The 25,528-nt window shown below is 31.6% G+C and overlaps 1 protein-coding gene across 1 annotated transcript; it reads left to right on the forward strand.

Annotated features, from left to right (window-relative positions):
- Positions 1-1,997: 1,997 nt before the first annotated feature.
- Positions 1,998-25,198, forward strand: LOTGIDRAFT_91252 (hypothetical protein; the record flags this gene model as incomplete). Its single annotated transcript, XM_009068401.1, has 9 exons — positions 1,998-2,167; positions 2,249-2,611; positions 2,864-4,421; positions 16,123-16,283; positions 19,587-19,822; positions 20,076-20,618; positions 20,661-21,487; positions 21,818-22,994; positions 23,229-25,198. Coding segments are annotated over 9 exons (7,005 nt in total), but the record flags the coding sequence as incomplete, so codon positions are not given.
- Between the last annotated feature and the right edge of the window lie 330 nt (positions 25,199-25,528).

Here is a 25,528-nt window from a genome sequence, read left to right on the forward strand (position 1 = left end):
GTCTCTACTATAAAATCTTTAAACCCCTTCCAGTCTTTGGAAAAATTAAATATCACCAATAATCTAACATTTAATAACTTAGCCAATGTTTATACAAGAATCTCTAATATTCTTAGCCTCAATTTTAAATTGCACCCTGTTTTATTTTTGTATCTGCACAGCAGTTCTTTACTTTACTGGAATTTATTTATTCTTTAACTAATTAAATAAATAATTGAAAGGCTAATTAAAGACAGATTGATGAAGTTTGGAACCCACTGTAGACTAAACCAGTATTAATTAAAAACTACTGTTATTCTCCTTAATTTACTCCAATTTTCTTCTGAAGTCAGTTTAAAAGATGGTTGTGAAATGTGAAAATTGCGGTAAATAAATGTGATTTCCCAGTAGTATTAAGAAGGTTGGATTAAACATGGTAAAAGATTGCAGGTTGTAATTACTATAATGTGATTAAGTTTGATTGTTGATGAAGGGAATGATAAGAAATAGATGGTCAGTGGAACCATAGTGCACCCTGTATCAAGCTAATTAAGGCTGTGGAACTAGCTCAGTGGTATTTAGTTGGCTGTATCGTGTTGCCTGATTGGACATTAACTGTCAGTAATGAGAAGTCAACTCATAATTTCTTCACAAATCTGTGTGAAGTCACAGCTTTAATGTCTACTTCATCAAATTACTCACAAGTGACTTGAAAACTTCAGCTTTTCTATTTGTTGTGTTGAATATACTTTATATGAAGATAAGATGGAATTATTTTCTAAAAGATGTGTTTTTATTAGGTCAGGTTTGTGATCACATCTTGATTAGTCTTTTTTATGTCATGGTAGGTTATAGTTGCTACAGGTTGAGAGTGTCAGAATACAGGTTGTAATAGGCCTATATTACATGGAAATATTAAATGAGAATGAACCGGAATCTGTCTAAATGGTAAAAGATAATCTAGCTCTATACAGTAATTATAAAACAAGAATACTATCAAAGCTAAGTCTGAATTGGGAATTGTTTTCATTAAATTGTCAAATAAAGTTTTTTTTTTGGTCTAATCATAGATAATTTCTCATCTCTTTAAATACCATTTTTAGTCAACCTTATTTTCCTGTTTACATCATCCTCTAATGCTTTTGGGATTATTAAAATAATTATGATAATTATACTTTTCAAACATTTCTTGCCTCAGTAATTTAGCTTTATGTTTTTTGATGTAGTCTTGCTAAGCTTAAATATGTAATTATTTTGCCAATAAAGTGTCGTGCATTATTAGAATATTTTCTGTTATTACTCACAATTTTCAGATTAGATTTGTCAGTAATTAGTTTTTCATGTTGTTTTTATGGCCATCTTCAAACTGCTTCTTTTTTCTTATTTCAATTAAATGTCTTGACTTTATGGCAACTATAACAATATTTCAACATTATTAAATCTATTTTAATATCATTCATTACAAAGTTTAACGAATACAATTCAAAACTTAATGTATATTTCTGTCTTCTATATTTCAGATGACTTATTTCATCTACAAGTAGAATGGCTGTTCGAGAAAGATTGAAAACAAGATGGACATATCGTCCTTAAAATCTGATGGTGAATCTCAATGTTCTCAAATGATCCCGTTAGTATCAACAAATTCAATGGGAGATCAACAAGTATCTGATATTGAAGGCGTAGATAGCAGACAGTTTCATACACCATCATCCAAAATGGCTGCCACAATTAATGATACTAGTAGTAAAAATTATCTAGATTATCACAATAACTTACTTCTTGGAAGTCGTGATCTTAATTTAACTAATCAACTTTTTTCTACTTCCAACAATAATAATAGTTCCCAGGACTGTCTAGCACAGAAATCTAACGGTACGATGGAGGATTCCAATTCAGACCAAGATGAACCTGTAGATTGTGATAATTGTGAAAGAGAATTCTCCAATTTACAACAATTTATGGATCATCAATGTCAACCCAAAGAGAAGCAAGTGAATAATATAAAAAATGAAAGTGATTATAGTGATGCTGAAAGTTTCAATGGTAAAATTGTTTACAATCCTGATGGTTCAGCTTATATAATAGAAGAAAGTGAATCGAGTGACAATGATTCCCTTGATATACCTCAACAAGATGGGGCCATAGTGGATGATAAAGGAACTCTCATCTCATCTTCACCTGCTGTGTTTCCACAAATAGCAAATGCTTTCTTTGTGCCAAGAAATCCTGGTTCTCTCCTCGATTCCCAGTCTACCCTGTTTCCTAGGAAACAACAAACTCCTATCATGCACAGTTACCGTGTATACGATGTACGCACTAAAGACAATAATAATGACACTAAAAGTGAATCTGAGTATGAAAATGGACCCACTGTACCGACTAAACCTATATTAATGTGTTTTATCTGTCGACTGTCTTTTGGACAAGTGAAATCTTTTCATTCGCATGCTGCTAATGAACATGTCATGAAACTCTCTGAAAAGGAGGTTAAAATTCTGAACAGTAAAAATTCTTCAGCTATAATCCAAGGTGTAGGTAAAGACAAACATCCATTAATGTCTTTCCTGGAGCCAGTTTCTCCCAACACTGATAATGTGGTATCAACTAAGTCTTCTAGTGTTAAACCAAAGTCAATCTCAGAATCATTTCCAACATCTTTAAACTCTTCAATGTTTAAAGACAATCTTCAGTATTCCAATTTGTGGGGTTTAAATGGACCTAAAACATGTGTTGATATGCGTTGTGATGAAGACAATAACAATATTCCTGATGATTCTGAGAGTGAAGATGAATGTGACTTTAATTCTCGACTTGTCATAAATACATCAGCAGCTTCTCCAGCTAACACTAATTCACTATCGATCAACAGCATTATGGAGAGGAAAGGATCTCCTAAATCATCATCCGAAACACCACTTCATTCAAGTCCTTTACCACTACCACAACCTAGTTTTCTTGGTATGTGTGATGAGCATCCTCAAGGGCGGCTTCAAGGTGTTGAATGCCCAAAATGTGACATTGTTCTTAGTTCTTCCCAGTCTCTAGGTGGTCATATGACAATGATGCATTCTAGAAACTCTTGTAAAACATTGAAATGTCCTAAGTGTAACTGGCATTATAAATACCAAGAAACATTAGATATCCATATGAAGGAGAAACATCCAGAAAATGATGCACAGTGTATTTATTGTTTGAGTAACCAGTCACATCCAAGGTTAGCTCGAGGCGAGACCTATTCCTGTGGTTATAAACCATACAGATGTGAAGTTTGTAACTACTCCACTACCACCAAAGGTAATCTCAGTATTCACATGCAATCTGATAAGCACATTAATAACATGCAGGATCTGGCTAATGGCAGCACTGAGATGAAAATGCCACCTGCAGCACCACCGACTCCAACTACATCAGCTACAACAGCAACTGTTCCCCCATCATTTCCACAAGACGAGTCTCAAATGAAGAAATTACAGAAACCAAAACAAACATGGAGATGTGATGTTTGTAATTATGAAACAACAGTGGCTAGAAATTTAAGAATTCACATGACTAGTGAGAAACACACCCACAATATGATGGTGCTTCAACAAAACATGAAACACATGCAGCAGGATATGCATATGCAAATGAATCAGTTAATGATGTTAGGGCAGCAAGATCCTATGTTTACTAGTTTACCTACAACAATGGGTGGTGGAATGTTCCCCTATGATCAATCTATGATGCTTGCTGCTGGTATGCCTCCAGGATTTGAACTTCCAGTTAACCTTACCAAAGAAAATGGCAATCCAATGGAAATAGATGAAATTCCAGATGCAGCTAAACTCTTTCACTGTTGTGTATGTAACAATTTTACTACTGATTCTTTAGAAGCATTACATCAACATTTACAGCTTGATAGAACCAAACAACAAGAGAATGAACATGTAACAGTAGCAGGAGGTACTTATCTCTGTAATCTCTGTCAGTATAAAACTAATTTAAAGGCCAACTTCCAGTTACACAGTAAAACTGATAAGCATATACAACGTTTACAATTAGTTAATCACATTAAAGAAGGTGGAGTTGGTAATGAATGGAGATTGAAATATCTTAATGTTAGTAACCCAATACAGGTTCGCTGTAATTCTTGTGACTATTACACTAACAGTATTCACAAACTTAACGTCCATACCACAAACTTACAACATGAATCTAGTGCTCAACTCTTCCGTCACATACAATATGAGGAGGCAAAGCTCAACAGTAGTTCCAAATATTACCACTGTGCCATATGTCAGTACTCTACCAAAGTTAAACTGAATCTAATCCACCATGTTCAGTCAGTACAGCATTTACAGAATGATGCAGCTTATAAAAACAGAGCTAAAGAAGATGGTGGCCAAACTTTAGATGTTGACCAGATATTTCAAGTTCGTCAGTTGAAAGATGATGATGATGTAGATTTTGATGAAGATGGTAAGTACATTCCTACAATTTTATTCTGGCCACCTTTTCTCTTCATCCTCTACTGCCCATGCAGTGTTTGTCCGCAGCTATTACTAAGCAAAGTTTATCTTCAATGAAGAGTATTGGAGACAAGTTTCAAACTAACAACTAAAGGTCACACACAGGAACATGAAAATGTTCTCCAGACATAAGCCAGCTTTTAGAATTTGCAAAATTTAATAACTGCCTTCATGATATATTTCATTACAGTCAGTATATTTCATAATAAATTAAAATATACGATGAACAAATTCTCTTGTAATTATAATTTGCAACAGCATAATTCAAATTGTATTAAGCATTCACTTAATGTTTTAAAATTAGACTTTCCCATTTTGGAAAATAATAAATAAATTTTCATGGGCGTTATTTTGGTACATATATAGTTATTAGATCAAAATTATTTAGATATTAGTCTTCAAACATTTCAACACTTCACTATGTATTTAAAAAAGATGTTTAGCAAATTATATTTTAAAATTTGAATTAAAGTAGGCTATTAGGAAAATTTGACTCTATTATTCAATTAAACTGCACAAAAAGTGAAAATTTTAACACTTAAAAATGTAAATATGATAATTATTTATATTAAGATGAATTTGAAGATAAAAAAAGTACTTATACAACATCAGGTGTACCCTTTTATTTCTACAAGTTATTGAAGAAAATTTGCTCCAATTACATATAGTATATGCAAATGTTTTAATATAAAGGCTTTTGTAAGTTTTTTTTTAATTGGAAAGATACTTGAGCATTGACAAGACTAGAGAAAAAAATGTGATGAATATGTGATGGGTGTATATAGGAGACTTTATTGTTTTCATGAACAAAAACTGTTGACTAGAGGCACTCTTGAATATAATTTTCTTCTAGCAGATTTAAATCTTCAATCTAGGAAATTGTTGATTAGTGCTTGAGGCAATTCATTGAGTTAAAAAACCTGTAGAACAACTTATTATTTTTCTACTGATTGAAGTTTATTTTGCTCTCTCAACCAGAACTATATATTCATATCTGTCAATAGAAATTAGAAAACTTTTGTTATTATATATCTAAACAACAATACTTGAGCAAAACTTTCGCCTTTTTTATTTACTCTTCATCATTTTCTGATAAAAAATTGTTTGAGTAGTTCAAAGTTGAATAGATATAGGTTTAAATTCATCAAGATCAGACATTTTGATTTTAATTTGAGTAGACAAGACATATAGGTAAGATTAGATTATTTTATTCATTGTCGGTTTGAAAACACAATCTATATTCAAGTAGGACCATTTTGTAACTCCCCACTATGACCACATGATTTTCATTCTAATAAAACAAATAAAACAATATTAGGGAAGAAAAAAAGGCTAAAGATCAAATGCTTACATTTTTTAACTATATCTTGGGACATTTCCATTCAAAAAAATGTGTCACTTAATTTTGAATTCCAAATATGCCTATTTTTAAGATTTAACCATATTATTTATATGATTATTCATTTAAAACATAGCACTGCTCAATTTGAAATGACATAGTTTTTAATACTTTGACTGTCCAACTAAGTTTAAGTTAAGATGTTTGTATGATTGTTTTTTTTGTGGCCAAAGGGGTAATGTTTATGATTCAAGGTACATATCTATCTATGATACCTCTTGTCTACCTCTCATTAATATTTGATTGATTATCAAAATTAACTCATCAATGTTGACATATCAATCATTAGCTTAATTATTGACATCCAAATACTGGTCTCTCAAAAACAACAGACTACTGTAAACTTATCCTTAAAGATGTTCAGGGTGTCCTTAAAATATACTTTTCACTCTACTATTATGATTAGAATTTTATACAGATATGTTGGCAATATTTATACTCAAAAATATTTTACAGAACTCATGAAACTTAAATATTGAAACACTTCTGTCAAAAAGTCAATCTCTTCTCATAAATGTATTAAGATCTGTCAAGATTTTCAAAGAAACTAATTTCCATGTGTTATAAATAAATGGTGATGTTAAAATAAATTTAGATTACTACTGTGATAATCTTTACAATGTTAACATAAAAAAATATTTATTGAGCAGTCCAGCAACAAGACATATTGATGGATTTAACAAATACTTTTTCTGTTAAGGTGTCAATTACCTGAGGCAACCAACAAAGACAGTTTACTTGTTTACACCTTCTGTTATAACACACAATGTGTTCAACTCACTACCTTATTTGTTAGAGTAAACTTTCAACGCTTAACACTCACCCTTTCAGCCCATCTTTCTATGTAGCCAAGTTGATTTTCTCAGATTTTACCTTTAATCTTCCTTCCCACCTATTTTCTAACATTTTAAAAGAATTTTAACAACTTTGCTGATTTGTTCTTTGTGTCCTGTATTATAAATCCTAATGTAAAAGTTTTGGCAAAAAAACAAAGCACATTTTGCCAGTAGCCTGTAATTAATTGATAAAAGAGCAAAGGAAAAATAATTAAAACAATTCAATTGTAAAGGTTATAAAATGTGTAAAGTATAATCAAGATTTATGTGTAATTTTGATAGCTTCATACAAACCTGCATCAAAATGTAGACATTAAAAAAGTTTTGGTCGTCTCCCAACTTTTACCTGATAAATAAAAAATAAAAGTCAAATTACAGAATTCTATTTTATTACATACGATGTTTGGTTTTAATGTCAGTACCTGATCTTATGATACCTATCAAGTTATATTACCTACCAAGTTGTTAAATCTAACATTACCTATGTAATCAGTCATGTCTTCCAAAAGCACAGTCCAAGATCTGGTTTGATTTCAATTCTAACCACCCAACCACACTAACCTAACCAATCCATCTACCCACAAGTTAAAAATAAGAACTTTGAGTTCTTCTGAGTATTAAAATACTTATTTTTTATTAGCTTAAATATGGCCACTTCAGTTAGGGTCTAAAGACTGGCCTCTTAAACATTCGTCACAATAAACTTTTGACCTAATCTAATGGCCTCTGCTTTAACCAATCATATACATTCAACCTCTTATGAAACAGAATTGATGAATTTTGTGTAATGTAAAAGGCTGAGCGTTCTGACAACCGTTCCACCTCAGTGAGGTACATTTAACTTCTTCAAGAAGAGTTCCACAGATAACCATGCTGAGAACTGAAAAACTGTTCTTAGACCACATTAGTTTACTGTAATGTAAATGGACACGTTTTATCAAAGCCTGGTTCAGACTGAGAACGGAACGCTTTATAGCGGCCTTGTGTAAAAGGGGTCAAAGTTTGAGTTCACCAGAGTCTTGATTTCATCTGGCTTGAAACTGATATTAGCAAGGTTTAAATTTCAATATAAAGAAGTAAATAGTGAGAGTATGTTGATATATTTGTAACTATTAAGACTAAGGATTAAACAGTAAAACAATAGATTGAGAGTTGGACTCAGTTTCAATCAATATTGACTCACTATTAAAAATGTTTAACAAGATGAAAGATAAAATGTTGTGTTATAAAAGGGAGTTGTTGAGATGTAAAATTAGTAGAATATAATGAATTCATGAAATTATGAGTAAACAATCATTTCTGGTAAATATTCTTAACATTATGATTTCTGTTGGTTTTAAACACAGAGTTTGTCCTGGGATATAAATATAGGAGATTTTTGTTGACTTGGCTTTCTTGTGAACCTTGGGTGAAATTTGTTAAAACTTGAAGTCGTTTTAACCTGTAAAGACAATCAGAGTGTTTGAATATGATTGTACGATTTAGAAAGTAGCCAAAACCCCTCCCCATGTCTAAATAGGATTATTTTAACTAGATACTTTTAGAACAAAAACACTAGATATATAAACTCGAACTGGATAGGCCAGAAATGATATTTTCTTCATTGTAAGACTATCTTCTGTTTACAAAATATCAAAAAGCTTTGTGTCAAATTTCTTAAATCAATTTAGTTGAATACTGAAGACCTCATTATTAAGCAAACTATCATTTCTTTCAAAAAAGGTCATCCCTTTTTCTTAAGTGAATACCCGTTGCTACAGGCGACAAAGATTTGCTTTGTTTAATATAATACGGTGATATGTTTCACCAAATGATTTCACTGGGCTCAATTTTTTTACCTATTCATATTCTAATCCAGGCTACTTAGTAGATAGCACATTTATAAGTTTATTCGGGATGAATTGGCCATTTTATGAGTCACACTCTTTGATTTGTACACCTTCTTCTTAGCACAAGAGACAATTCACCTTTATGAATATTTGTGAGAACAAATTACTTTACTTTCTTAAGCTGTCTGATAGAAATAAATAGGAATATTTAGTGAGAGTTATTGTGAAACAACAGCAAGCAGGGTAATTGAATTTACATTGGTAGGCCTGTGACCTCAACCATGTCTTAACAATGGCTATTTGAGAGAGAACGACAGTTACTGTGTGTCTTTGAGGTGTGTCTCAATGAGCCTCTACTGTAAGAAAAATTAAAATAAGAAAGTCATATGAATGTGGTAATGAGGTATGCAAGGCCCGGTTGTCAGTAATGAGCTAGCTAATAGCGGTAAGATGTTATTGGATTGTTTTATGATATGTGTAGTTATATTATATATATAATAGTTGTGTTGGATTAATCGTTCAGATAGCACGAAGGTTATTACACAAGAACTTAGGTAATGATATTTATTCTTAATAATAATCTTTTTTCTCTTGGATTATGTTAGGTGAAGACGTTGATTAATAGAAAATATCGTATATATGTATACATTCCTACAGTGTGAATGGAGTGACTCGTTACAATATGTATAGCTATAGGTTAAGTCTGTGAGGTATTATCGTCTTGTCGGCATGTCTAGCCACTCGTACACCTTACAGCTATTCAAAGTACCTCTCTGACCTAGTTATTGATCTAAATGTAGGATATGGGAGATCGATGGCATGGAGTAGTCTGCATGCACACACGTGACAATCAGGTCATGTCTAATATAGCGGCGGCCATATTGAGATTGTGTTAGATCTGACCTATAGACTAAAGACATTACAATAACATAGCTTTCTATTTCTGTATCTTGGCCATTTAAATTTCTATATATATTGTATTGGTTTTAGTGACTTTACGAAGCTTTATATGGTATTAGGAGATATTTTACCTATTCTATATACTCTATGAATAATAAATATGATCATATACAATGGTATTTAGGTTGTTTGAACTAGGGTAAAACGAGATGAATTGTTTACTATAGTTTTATTACTGATAGGCAGCCATATTAGTTTTCTAAATTATCTCTGACTATTATTACATATGGCTACTCTATTTTCTTTGTTTCACTCAAATCTCTTCACTTGCTTTTTTTATTTGATTATAATTTGGGGGATATTTTTGGGGAAGATTTTAAGAAATTTGAATTCATACAGGAAAATTTATATATTAAGTATTTGTATTTATATTGGGTGTCAGTGGACTGTCTTACTCATTATTAAGAGAATAAGAATAAGTAATTTTCACAACTGTCTGTATGGTTTGTGTTAAAAAGTTCTTATGAATATTTTATTAGTGTGAAAGTCATTAATTCTTTGTAAGGGGTCGTCATTATCTTATTATTATTCATGGATTTAGCGGACTTTCCTTTCATGATCTCCTTAAATGTTCTTAGTAATGACAGTTGTTGACTACGACTTATTATACCTTTTTTTATTTATTTAATGCATTGAATGTAGAATATGGTAGGCAATTACAAGTGAACAATAAGATCTATTAGGTAATGTTACATACCTTCTTCAAATATATTGTATTTAAATTATATACATTAATATGTAATTATTGAGTATTGAAAATATGAAATCTAATTTTCTCCTATAAACCATCAAATTTCCTTCTGCATGAAAAATGGTGAAATTAAAGATTTTACTATGTCATTAGTTGATCTTATATTTGAAGACTATAAAAGCTGATGCCATTATCTTTCCCATTGTATATATTTACATAAATATGGCTCTATTTCCTTGCAGAAATTCAAAATCAATTAATGTGCAAATGTTGGAATGATGAGATGAAGTGGTGATGTTATGTTTTGAAAGAAATTGTGTAGAGATTAAAGGAGGTTTTAATAGCTAACTGAATCTATAATGTCATTATTTATTCAACAGCATTACTATAATATCCAGTCTTAGTTCCAAATCCAATTTATAACCTTAAAGTGTCTGGAGAGGTTGACAGAAAATCTATTTTTATAGTTCTAACTTACTATAATTATACACCTGTTTTTAAATGCCTGCTGATTTCCGATTGCTCATAAAATTTTGGAGGCCATATTTTATTAGATAAATCAGTCTTTATTTTAAGTTTTTGTGGCTGAATAATGGTGAAATATTTGACCCCTGACGAGAGACATATCAGGTATATCAATTGCCCTGGTCACTTGTCAAACAAGTTTTCTAAATCTAATCTCTTAGTTATGGTTATATTGTCTCTTATTGGTTAGTTTAAATCTAAAGATGTTATTAAGAAAGGAGTGGTTCAATACATAATTTGCATAAAAATCAAGGCTTAAACAATGTGTTTCCTGTGTTTTATAGTTAGAAATAAATCATATTGAACTGAAGTATCACCTGAATTAAAAACTATTGTATTTTAGACATTGATCATACAGAGGCAATAACTGATATTCAAATAACTTAAACTTCATATTCCATCTTGAAATTTCTATAATAAAGCATTGGGGGATTAAGACAAGCTTATCTATGATATGTTACTGGAGTTAAATCAACATGATTAAAACTTTACTTGTCTAATATAAATTAGGACAGGTTGATAAGAAAATACTTCAAACTATTGATTTAGATATAAAGTGGCCAGAAATTGGGCGCTTAATCAAGATATGAAATCAGCCTAAGAATTAAGTAGCTTGATGAAGACAGGACTTGGCCAACAATGACAACAAAAGATGTGACAAAAGCGTTACTTTGTACAACTGTTTGTAGATTGCAAACTTTGTTTTAGGTAAACACTGTCCTTAATCTCTTTCAACTCAACACAAATCTGGTTGTGTTCCAAGATTAACTATTTTAAAACAATAGATGAAGAACCAGTATCAAACATAAAGAAAGATTTAGTTGTTATTTATATTATTTGGTTTACAGTAGGCATATAAATCAAAGGTTACTTAAGGATGTTTTTTTTCTACCTAGTTTATAGTGATTGTCAGTGTGACAGACTAACTTTCATCACTCATCACTCTTCTTCAAAACTTGTCAATTTAATATTCAGTCTAAATAAGGTCAAATGTATTTTATGAAGTATTTACTATCTGTAAACTTTTGTTCAGTTTTCACCAACAAGTTTTCTTGTGTATATTAAACTTTTTATTTGAATATTTACATTCACCCTTTACATGCCCTGTTCAATGTTATTGCTATTTAAATATTGGCTCCATATCACCACTGATGTTATCAAACTTTGAATATTATTTCGGCCTAATTCTACATCATTTCTTATATTGACACTAAGAATAGAATTTATAGTGTGAGATTAGGGCCAGCAATTTAATAATGGCTACCATGTTTTCAGATGTTTAACACATGTGTGGTACTTGAAGGAAAAACAATACAATTTAAGATTGGGTGAAACTAGTGTGCAGAAATAAGTAAATATGACATTACTTTGATATCAAGGTATAGCTGTGACCCTCATTGTTTGGTTTATTTGAACTTATTCATGTGGAAATATGTTAGCTTTCAAATTGAAGTTTACTTTAACAGAATATAACACGGTCGTTTTAATATTTAGATTGGACACAAATTTGATTTGGACTTTGCAGAAAATGATTGCTTATTTGGAGATTATTTTCAGTAAAATAAAGAAATATCAAATTAAACGACACTCTATAAACTAATACCAGATGAAAAACTAGAAAGATTTGTTAGTGAACTTTGTTTTTAAGTTGTACATGTGTATATTAAAACATTAATTTTCTAATGGTAACCATGGCAATAAAAATGTGTTTAAAGGTGACCTTCCTGTTTTTGTTGTCATTGTTTCATTCTAATTAAAGTTTTAACAGTTATCGTTTATTTTAGATTCAGTCTCTGTCTTGTTTATCTTGAATCTGTTTTCATCTTTGATATTATGTCCAATGTTTGTCTTTGATTGTGTCAGGCTTTCTTCACATTTCACAAGTCCTTTATCACAAGGTGTGACAACTCATCTTTTTTTATTCTCATCAAATTTCACTTCATATTGTTTGTTAATGGTGGATTATCCTAGCTACTTGATCAATCACACAATTTAGATGTGACACTGGTTTTTCTTGTGGAATTAAAGAGATATATGGAAATGGTTGTTGAGTTGTAGAAGTATTTAGCAGTGTTTTATAATATGTGTCTATTTGTTCGGATATTTCATTGTTAAAACACCATGGGAATAAGATAAAACTTTAAATACAATGGTCTTTTACAATATTGAGAAAGTCGAATCAATAAATGATTTTAAGCCACCCCAGGTCAACTTGGCTTTTTCATTTAACTGTGTTTATTAAATAGAAAGATTTTTTAGATTAAATATTGGAGAAATCTAATTAATTTTGTCTCCAAAACACCATAACCTTTTGCGTTTTAATGAATTCCATTAGTTTTTACTGAGAAATACAGCTATATTACATGTAAATGTTACAATTTATTGATATTAGCATCACATTTTACATTTATTTTACCTTATTTTAAGGTATGGCGCAAAAAAACAACAACCCTAAATTTAATGTCATAAAATTCATGTTCAGGTCATCTCAAAGGACCAAATGGCACATGTTACACTTACAAATGAATTAACAATCAGAGAAAGAGGCACATTATGGTCCTTCTTACTTAATACAGACTTAATGTAAGATTTATGTTTTTCCAAGAAATAGACTTAAAGGGACTTAGATAAATGTAAACTATCTTATAACACTTTGACCAAAACTACTGTAAAAGTCTGCTTTTCTTCATTGCTTGCTGTTTGTAAAATGTTTAAGTTATCTTAACCACAAGAGCTTTGAGATTAAATGTAAATTTTAGAATTTTGATGAATAAGTTAATAATTACTGGGTAAAATAAATGAACTGAAATCAATAGTTTACAGTATGGTTCATATCAGACATGTAAATTATTATAATGGAAAATAGTTAATTAGTCATGGTAGAAATTGGTTGTTAGAATAAACTCTCATCAATAGTACAATGTAATTATGGATCATAAATTAACTTTCTAGATAAGTCTTGTCTACCAAAATTATTAATCGTCTGCTTCATTTAAAGGAGATCGACCTGAAAAATAAGAAATATCTCAAATCTGTTCATTATTTCAATTCATATTAATTAAAAGAAAATTTTCATATTTCCCTTAAAAAGTTATTTAAATTGCTGTATGAAAATTATAGACCATGATGAGCACAACTGACTGCTTTCTTCATACTCATACATGATACTTAATGATTTTGTTTCAATCAGAATATACCTAGCATGTGTACAATTGTTGGTGACATATTTAAATTTTGCGAAACTTTGACTTATATTTTTTATATTATTCTATTGGATATATCCCTTTAACTTTGTCTAACATTACTTTGTTCTCCCAATGGAATGCACTAGAAAATGGTGATGTGAATCTGGAAGCTGAAATAGGTCTGTAAGATAAAATGATGGTATTTGATTGGGCAAACTGTGTAATATAAGTCTGTCATTACTGGTCTGTTGGCACAACAAGTATAACTAATAAACTAGTGGGAAATTAATGAGTGAATATATATTAATCTAGATAATTGGTATTAAGTTTGATGGGTGAGAAACATAGACTATTGACAGCTGTTACCATTCCCTGTATTAATATATTTAAAACAAAAACTTAATCTTAACCATATAAACATATTATTATCATTACTCATATATATATAAGACAATCAATAGTGAAGGTAAGTTTCACATTTTATAAACATTCACACACATTTTTTTACTTTATCATTTTGGGAGGGGGATGTAATGAAAATAATGTATTATTTGATATTTAGGCAGAAATCTAATCCCACCGAATGACATCTGGAATGATTTTGTATCTGTTTTCAGTAAAAGCTTTTGTTTTTTTTTTGTCGAATTCAGCAGAAATATAGAATACAGGTTTATGATAGTCTAAGATATTCCACGAGCCTTATTATTTTACTAATGACTGAATAAATAATTATAGATTATTACTTTTCACTGGAAATTTTTGTTGGTAATTATACACATATATATATTTAATGTCTCTGAAGACTCATCTATAAAATTCCCCTATTATACGTCATTTTCTAATGGCTTTAACCCATTTTATCATCATCAATTTCATCTTTTTCTTGTCATATTCTTTTATCTTAAAGCTTTAAGAGTTCAGTTTAAAGTCGTGGAAAAAGTTGTCATGTATAATTATCTCTATTATTTGATGGTTTTAATGAGTAAAAAAGAACTTAAGCCATTATACTTCAATCTTCCATTAAGGTTTTTCTGATATAGAAAATTATTTGATATCCAGCTTGATATACTTCATTCCATTAATCATCGACTAAAAACGGAAATATTTTCATTGGAATAAAATAAAGACATTTGAAGACCCATGTCTTTAAAAAGTTTAATAATGATATGAGTGAAGTAAAAAGGGAATAAAAGTAGTTTGAGTAGGATGATTCTTCTAGATCCATTAAAATACATCATCACAAAATACAAGTAAAAGAATGAGAAAAAACTAAGATGGCGTGGAAGGCAGTCATTTGTGATATTAAAAGAGGTTTAAAGCCTGTCTAATGAAAGATTGTATTGGGTAGAATCGGTGTTGTAGTCTAATGAATCAATGTAATTTTATAGATCTGTTTAGAAGCGTTGCATTCCGTCACCTCCAGCTCTCTCTGCTCAGCCTCATATAATTGCAGTAATTAAAGTTTGGAGAAACACAGCATTACGGCCTTAGCTCACAGGGATCTATTATTTTTCCTATCAAACTGAGTAGACCATCAAATTAATCTGCCAGCCATTTTTCACCAATCAATATCCTTGCCACTAATTATATCTGTGCCACCTAGCTCCCAAGGAAATGAATTTTGTGTCTGTGAAATGAAAACTTTTGCATGCTACAAGAAACGCAACAAATTATCTTGTTGATTGGATAGATTTGGTCGTTTGCTTGCTGCCTTTATAACAATTTGTTACCACATTCTTCAAGTCATTGAGCTGGAAAACTAATATGAAGACATATCTGACAGTTCTTGCCAATTTGCCTGTAACAGGTCAGAATTCTCCGAATAATGATCACAAGTCTGACCTATATCGCCTCAGAGCATATGATATCCCAATCATAACCCAACACTATTGATTTTTGTTGCCTCATCTGTTCTTTTTCATTCTATTGATCGGTTTAAAGCAGATGATATGCTATGAAGCAGAATTACCATTCACTCTAAATAAATGGCTATCTGACAAGAAATGAGAACTTGTGGCCTTTTTAGTTAAATAGATTTTTTTCTTAAATAAGCCGAGGTTTAAAGGCTAATATAATTTAGAAAAGAATTATCTTTCCTATGTATACATTAAGGTCAAACTTTTAATAAAGAAATTTTCTCTTTGTACATGATATAAAATTTCACTGACTTATTATTTTGATTAAAGATAAATAAGGTGAAGAAAAAGAAGCATAAAATAGGAAACCATTGTTTAAACAAGCAATGTGTATTCTATATTTCCCAGCATAATATTGGGTATGGCAAGAAGGAAAGCATAGATTCCCCATACCTCTCTGGCTCTGTTGCATCTAATATTCAAAGCTTCATGCTCATTTCAAAAGATTCTTAGTTCAGCTTAAATTCTAAAACTGATTTTAATTTGTCCAATCCTGATTGATTGAGTTGTGGATTATTTTTAATCCAAGTTGAATGATGTTATTAAGTCGACTAAGAAGGTTGTTTTGGTGATATTATATAAAAAAAAAAATCTTGTTTTTAAAAACCATATTGAATAACATCTTATCTTTAAGTTTAAATGGATTAAAGATTTAACAAAAATTAAATATAGAAAGTTATAATATAATATGATTAAAAAGAATTAAAAGTGAATCTGGTTTCACGAGATGATTAAACTTCATAAAAAAAATAATCATAATATTTATTGTATTGGTCAATATTAGTTCTTTATCCAGTCATTGTAACTTAGTTACTGTTTGTTTTACTGTCCACATTCATACTCTGTGAAAAAAATGTTTATAGGTAGTGAGAATCTGTAAAACTGTGTGATACAGGCTACATAAGTTAACAATTCTTACTTTGAAATCAGAAAAAGTAGGAGAGGAATCATTGTACTTTTTAGTGTATCCCAATGTTATGAAGAACATGGGATGTAACACTCAATTCTTCTTCCTTGCAGATTTTCTAATTTGTAGTTTTGAATTCCAGTAATATGAGAAATTTGATTGGTTATTTTGGGAATGATTGAAACATTTTACTAATCACAATCAAGTGTCATTTGTTCTTAACTGTCAATTGCTTTGAATTCACGCTATCTGTAGTTACTTTTTTCACCAAAAGACAGTAAAAGTAATTGATTAAAAAAGGTTATTCTTATAAAAGATAGAAGTGTGAACTTGTGTACCATTAAGATAATGAATTGAACAGAAAAACTAATGAAATAACTCAATTTCTATGAGAAAATTAATCAAAAACCTCCTGAGAAAATATATTTAGCTTTGAAATGACTAATGCTTGGCAAAAATAATTATCACAATGTTTTGGTTGAAGATAAATATTTTGTCAGTTAGCAGTTATAGGGCGTTTTTTATCTTCTAATACCTAATTTATCACTACTGCTCGCCATCAACGTTTTTTTCCATCTGTTTTTTTTAATAGCGAGATTTCTAAATGAAATGATGATCATTAAATATTACAGCATAAGGATAATCTAAAAAGAGAGAAAATTTGGAATGTAATATTTATTTATCAAGATGATAAACTGCTGGAGAATTCCATTAGAACAAACTCAGTTTATTTTTATAATTAAGGCAAAACTTCTGTTTTAGTAAACTTAGATTACAAAGATTAACTTACATTCTTCATAAATATTACTCCAGACAATTTTTTTCTGGTAAATATTTTATTTGAAATGAGAAAATTAAAGTTGTGATAATTATGAAGTTGTTATTTAAGTTTTATTTTCTAGAATTTGGCTGGAGTTGTTGTTTAATCTCTTACAGATGAATTAAATTGTGTGTAATTAGAAAATTGATTTAGTTTATGTTCTATTTTCAGAAGAAGGTGATACACCAGAAAATGGTAAAACTGATAGTGAAATTCCAGTAGATATAAAAATTGAAGGCTCCTCAACTTCACACAGTTCTCCAACACCAACCGCCACCATTACTAAAAGTACAGGTACAATCTCTATTTCTTTACATTAAATATATACCATTGAATATTTTTTGTTGCATGTTTATAAATAGTTTTATGCATGAAAAAAGCTGTTTTTATCGTGACTGTGAGATGTAAGTAACATAAAGATTCATCGTTGGATTTTTAATGAATGAATGTTATAAAGCTATGTGTGAGATGTTCCAAGTTTAAAATATCAATGGCCAAACATCATTATTTGATATAGACATTCTGAAAGCAAACAGTGTATAGAATCCCAGTTAAATTTGGTTAACTCGTTATCTACTTCTGCTTTTTAATTATTTGCTGATGAAAGATCTGCAAAATCTAATTTCATCTGTTACTTTCCAATTTTACCATGGTTGGTTTTTATTGCACCAACAACAGCAGAGTATCGTGTCATAATCTCTTTTATATGATATTATCATTTGTATAAAGAATTGTATCTCATGAAACAAACAGCTTTGTTTTGAAAAATATTTAATACTTTTTCCATTTGTGGCATTAAATGTATCTTTAATTGAATTTGACCCTTTGCATGCTGAAAAGAATTAACAATAATTCTCTGTTGAAATCATTAGACTTCAAAATGTTAATATGTTGTTTAAATAAGAGAATGTCTTAGGTAGTTTTTTTGTGTCCTATATGATATTTAAAGAATTTAATTAAATGTAATATGTCGTCAGTATGATGTATTTGAGTACAGAAGAATATATTGTCACGATATGTTTTTACAGTATATACACACTACATTCATTTACACATAACCCTACATGAAAAATGAGAAAAAAAAGTCTATCAGTAGCTAACATCATCAGATAAATTGAAACCTAAAACTTTATCCAAATTAAACATCCTGTTTTATCTCTTCGCCTTTATTTTAATAAAAATTATTGTTCAAATAAACATAAACATGTGCCCTTTTAACTTCATGTCTCCAGTATGTTAAAGTCATGGTGTGTAATTTAATATTCTCACCCAGCTAAAAATGGCAATTAGTGAAAAGTAGATAATTTTAATTGATTTTTTAATAAAACTGGAAAATTCCCATGAAGACTAGACAATACACAATAGTTAGAGGAAAAAATACTCATTATAGAATACAATGATCAAAAATGTGAACAACATAGAAGAATTAAATATATTAATAAGATACATAAATAAAATATAATCCAACGTGACTTTACCAGTTCTTTAATAATTTATACTAAAAGTCTATCAGCTTCATAATGTTGGTGATTTTATGTAAATAAAGTTAATTGTTTATTAGATAGCTTGGTGAATAAAAGAAATGTCTGTGTATTGTTAATAGTCGAAATCTCAGCATGTTTTTATATTGTTACTGCATTCATCGTGGAAACAATTCAAAGTTTTGGATGGTATTATATTATTCAATAGATTGATATAAAATGTTAATGTTCGATTTTTTGAATTAGTGTGCCAAGTTACTAAGAGATAAATGAATAAGGTGTATAGAAAGTTTGTCGATGTTTAATGTTTTGGATCTATAGTAATAAAGGCAATAATATGACTAAGGTAATAGTCTATTGAAACTATTGAGGTTGTCACTATCTGACGTTATTAATATAGGTGAAATAAAAAATTATATTATATTAGAATTAATTATATATTAATTACCCATACTATTGTCTATTGTTAGTTATAAAATAGGTCAGAGAAAGTTAATATCTTTATTCCTAACCCTATCAATATTTTATAAATAATTTCAGAATCTAGCCATGGTAATGAGGTGAAAATTAATGGAAGTGATAATGAAGCTGTTATCAAAGTGAAACAATATAACTGTCCACTATGCCAAGATGAGTGTGTGGAGATTTCTGGACTTAAATCACATCTACTTCAAGCACATAATGTCAAACAAGAGGGACTGGACAGAATTCTACTCATAGCAGAACAAACTGAATCAGATGTCTACAAACTATTGTCGACTAAACCTCAAGAAAAGTCTTCCAGTGTGATGCCCAATGTTGATAAAGAATTAGACATTAATTGGAATATATTAGAAGCTGATCATGCTAAACTAATTAAAGATGAAGGTAATTATAATCTTCAATATAATATATTTCTGTATATACCCTAGGTATAAATCAAGTTATTATTGTTAAAAATTGTAGTCAAACTTTACATTCAATTTCCAATTTCTCTAAAAGAGATTGTGAAACATGTCAACAGAAAGTTTAACTGTTTAATTATTTCTTATTTCAGCTGTAGACACATCAATGGTATCTGATAAAAATGAAGATGGACAGTATCGCTGTCAGACATGTTCTTCAGCATTTGGTAACATTGATCAACTTTACGCACATCAAAATGAACTTGGACATTTAGAATTGAAGCAAACCCCAAGAGGTCCAGGCTACTTATGTTGGAAGAAAGGATGTAATCAGTATTTTAAAACAGCTCAAGCATTACAAGTTCATTTTCGTGAAATACATGCAAGACGGAACATTATAGGTGACGCCAATTTTTCGTGTTCCCAGTGTTCTCTGGTTTTCCAATCTGAAGAAAAACTTGCAATACATAACCAATATCATTTAGTCAAATCAACGACTTCCTGTCCTGTTTGTACTGCCTCAATGAAAGGCGTTCAACAAACTTTCGAACATTTGGAATCTGCTCATGGTGATTTATGTAAAGCAGAACTTGAAAAACATCTGAGTGATTTGAATAGTAAGGCTTATGCTTTGTTTTCTAACCCTGGATTTGATAAATACCTTGTTAAAACTAGTGCTAATAACTCTAAGAATGGTGTACATGAAAACTGTATAAGGAAAGATGAAGGAGGAGAAGATTCTTCTTCATGTGAGGATGAGGAGAATGATTCTTTAAATAATAGTGCTAATTTAGAAGATAGTCTCGATCATTCCAATGCTGATGGTGAGAAATCAGATGCTTACAAAGAGCAGCAGTTTATGGAAGATTATATGAACAGTCAAGCTATTGCTGAAGGAAATTATGAAGACCCAACTAGAAAGTTTAAATGTCATCGTTGCCGTGTTGCATTCACTAAGCAGAACTATTTAACAAGTCATAATAAAACTCTTCAGCATAGAAAAGGAGAAAAATCAGTGTATCCTGTTGACAGGTATTTAGATCCAAATAGACCTTTTAAATGTGATGTGTGTAAAGAATCTTTCACTCAGAAAAGTATTCTGCTGGTTCATTACAATTCTGTATCTCATCTTCATAAACTGAAACAAGCTGCCCACACTGGATCTTTACCTGCTGCCACATCTGCTTTATCAACAACACAAACAACTTCTGCTGTATCCACATCTCTTGATTCATCTCCTCCATCAACAGCAACAACTACAAATTCATCCTCTACAGCACCAAGTTCATCAACTTCAACATCTTCAACTGCATCATCATCTCAAGATTCTGGTCGCAAACCATACAGATGTAACATCTGTAGAGTAGCATACAATCAGGGAGCCACCTTAGACATTCACATCAGATCTGTTGCACATCAAACCAGAGCATCTAAAATCCATGAATTAGCCATGACGGGGCGAATAGACATAACATTACCACTTATAGAAAATCCAGATTTGGGCAAAGTATCCACACAGCAAGCTCAGGCCATCACAGATATGATCAGCCAAACTCAGGCTAAGGTTTCTGTAAGTAACATTCAACAAAATTCACTATTGTTTCCTGGTATGCCCACTTTACCAATGATGTCTGGATTGAATATGCTAGCTCATGCTTCCGACTCGATTCCATCACCTGGAGTGACATCAGGATTACCTTTATCCACGTCAAGTAAACCAGAGTCCTCAACATCGATTGAGTCACTGAGTAAACCTTCCAAACCGCATACAACATCAATAACTACATCTGCTGATGGTGAAGACAATAAACGTCTGCTACACCAAACTCAGGTTAAAGAAGAAAGGAAAGTAAAAGTAGAAAATAGAGATGTTGACATGAAAGAAATGGAACAGCTTAATGATTTGGATTCAACCCTAGGAACAGGATTGATTTGTCCTAAATGTCAGTCATCTTTTGCTACTCCAGAAGCATTACTACAACATCAAAAGATCTATTGTTATTTGGGATCTCATGCTGCTCTTGCAAGACCAAGGAACATTTATGGACGCTTTAAACCACAAATTCAAAAGAATCTGTTGGAAAACATAGGATTTGAATGTGTAATGCAATTTAATGAAAATCTCTTGCGCCCTGTAAAGAAAGAGATTGAAGAAAATGTTGAAAGTCGTAAGGAAGAAGTTGGAGAAACTAATTGTGAGGAAATGGATACTTCAGAAAAGAAAGAAGAATCAGATGACAAAAAGAAACAGATTGATATGCCTGAAATGAATAGAAGTCATTGTTCAAAATGTAGTAAAGACTTCTCTAGTGTATGGGTCCTGAAGACACATCAAGAAGAAGTTCATAAAACAATGGTGCCAATAGAGTTAGTTGAATCGTTTGGTTCACAATTTAAGAAGGAATTTGAATTGAAAGAACCCAAAGAAATTGAGCCACCATTGACACCTCAAGCTTCCAGTGAAAAAACTAATCAACCTGAAATGCCACCACCTCCACCACCTTCTACATCTCAATTACAAAATCAGTTTGACATCTCACAACTGATGCCTATGTTTGGAATGATGCCTATGCCATTATCAATGATGCAGCTTGGTATGCCCTCACATATGATGCCAATGATGTTACCTGGGATGGATGTCTCAAGCTTTATGCCACCAATGCCAGTAATGGATCCAAACTTTGCTTCTGCACAACAACAGATTCAACATCAGGCAGCAGCAGCAGCAGCTGCAGCAGCAAATCAAAAGAGAGTAAGAACCAGAATAAGTGATGATCAATTAAAGATATTGAGAGCACATTTTGATATCACCAACTCTCCAAGTGATGATCAGATCAAACAGATGTCAGATCAATCTGGTTTACCACAGAAAGTTATCAAACATTGGTTCAGGAACACCTTATTCAAAGAAAGACAACGTAATAAGGATTCTCCATACAATTTCAATAATCCTCCATCAACTTCCATTGACCTGGACGAGTATGAAAAAACTGGGAAAATACCAGACATAAAACAAGAACCAAGTGATGATGAAGATAATGAGGATATAGATATGGAGCCTGAACGAGAGCGTTATGATCTGATTTACAAACCAGAACAACCAAAGTTGACAATTGTTGAAGATAGAAAAGAATATGATTGTCGTTCAAATGCTTCCACACCTTCTACTACGTCTTCCATACCATCAACGCCAACAACCTCGGTACCAAATACACCCACACCTGCTTATGCTGCATACTATGATGATCTTAGCCACAGTTCCTTTGACCACAGTTCCATACAATCTGCTTCTTCATTTAGAAGAGCTAATAGAACAAGATTTACTGATTACCAAATCAAGATGCTGCAGGACTACTTTGAACAGAATGCTTACCCTAAAGATGATGAGCTTGAACATCTTTCAAAGATGCTGTCGTTGAGTCCACGGGTGATTGTTGTTTGGTTTCAAAATGCACGTCAAAAAGCACGAAAGATATATGAAAATCAGCCTGCAAGTGAAGTGAAAGAACCTGCTTCAGTATTCCAAAGAACCCCTGGCTTGAATTACCAATGTAAGAAATGTAGCGCTGTATTTCAGAGATATTATGAGCTCATTAAGCATCAGAAGAGGATGTGTGGATCTGATCAAAAGAACAATAATAACAGCAACAACCATCAAAGCACATCCTCTAGAAATCAGTCCTCATCCTCCAGTGGACATTCTTCTGGGAATAATATGGCAGCCTATAATTCTACTTTTGATGAGGGTTTTGACGATGATGAAGAAACTGATTCAGACTGTCACTCACCCAATGGAGACACTAATCTTAACTCCTATGCTGATGATAGTGCATGTGCAACAAGCGTATCACAGTTGCCAACCTTCCAATGTGATAAATGTGATGCTTCATTCAACAGACTTTCACAATGGCAAGAACATCAACAGATCCACAATGTCAACCCAGCTCTCTTCCCTGGTTTTGGACCCAACAGTGCATTTGATGTACTTCAAACTCTTGCCCATCATGAAGGTAACTCAGCATTAAAGAGGAAGTTTGACAGTGAGGATGATAGTGATCAACCACGAGATAAGAGGTTGAGGACAACAATTCTTCCAGAGCAGTTAGACTATCTTTATCAGAAGTATCAGTTGGATTGTAATCCTAGTCGAAAGCAATTGGAAAACATATCCAATGAAGTTGGCTTGAAGAAGAGAGTTGTACAAGTTTGGTTCCAAAACACAAGAGCTCGAGAAAGAAAAGGTCAATACAGAGCACATCAACAAATCATACACAAAAGATGTCCCTTCTGTAGAGCTTTGTTCAGAGCCAAATCTGCATTAGAATCTCATTTGGCCACTAAACATCCAGAGGAAATGGCAAAGAAAGACTTCAATATCGATACTATTCCTGATGCTTCCTTAGATACAAGTCCAACAACTCCACAATCGCTGCCAGGATCTTTGCCAACAACACCAAACTCGGCACATGATCTGAATAAAATCCTACCGCCTGGTATGCCAAATTATTTACAATTCATGCCACAACCAGGAATGGGATTTTCTCCTGGATCTGATTCTGTACAAATGTCAATGCATCAACTCTATGAAGATTCCTTTAAACGCTATATAAATGATTTGAGTAGTACTCCAAAACATGCACATTCAATTTCTGAAGGTAAAGGTTCATCTAAAAGATCTGAAACAGAAAGTAGATCACAGAGTACCAATGCTGAAATTGATGCACCACTTGATCTGAGTAAACCTATAAAGATTGATATTCATGACAAAACTTCTGATGGCCCATCAACTGATATGAGTGCTTTTAGTTTTGATGATCATTTTGGAAAAAGAAGACGCAGCTTGGATGAGTCTATATCTGATACTATGTCTGAGGCAGCAGGTGATCATAATGATGACATGTCTTCTATGCTCAGCAATCCGACCTCTCCTTCCAATTCACACATTAACAAACGATATCGTACTCAAATGACAAGTATCCAGGTTCGAGTTATGAAAATCTTATTTCAAGATTATAAAACACCTACCATGGCAGAATGTGAATTGTTGGGTAGAGAAATAGGTCTTCCAAAAAGAGTAGTTCAAGTATGGTTTCAGAATGCTAGAGCTAAGGAAAAGAAATCAAAGATGAATTTTCCCAAAGGTTATGGTGAAGATAATCAAAAGACTCCTGAAAAATGTAGCTTATGCAGCTTCAAATATTCTCACAAGTTTACAGTTCAGGACCATATCTTTACCAGAAAACACATTGATAATGTGAGGAAGCACATCCAGTCTCAAGGTGACTCTGATGTCTCAGAGTCTTCTGATATCTCATCAATGATTCGTCAACATAGAGACATGGACAGAATGAGGAAATCATTTGATGAATCCACACCAACTTCCCACCTAGCTCAACTTCAAACCATGGGATTAAATGCTATGAATCATCAAGGTAGGTTGATACTTTTCTTGAATATGTAACCTACAGGAAATGGCAACTTGAGCTGCTGAGTAATATATCAAATGGCTGACAAGAAATATATCACACCTGCAGTGATGCAAGATTTTATATGATAAACAAATAAAACATGCTAACAATTTTATCAATGATTTCAGGAACAAATA

Source organism: Lottia gigantea (assembly GCF_000327385.1).
Source record: "Lottia gigantea unplaced genomic scaffold LOTGIsca_9, whole genome shotgun sequence".
Lineage (NCBI taxonomy): Eukaryota > Metazoa > Mollusca > Gastropoda > Lottiidae > Lottia > Lottia gigantea.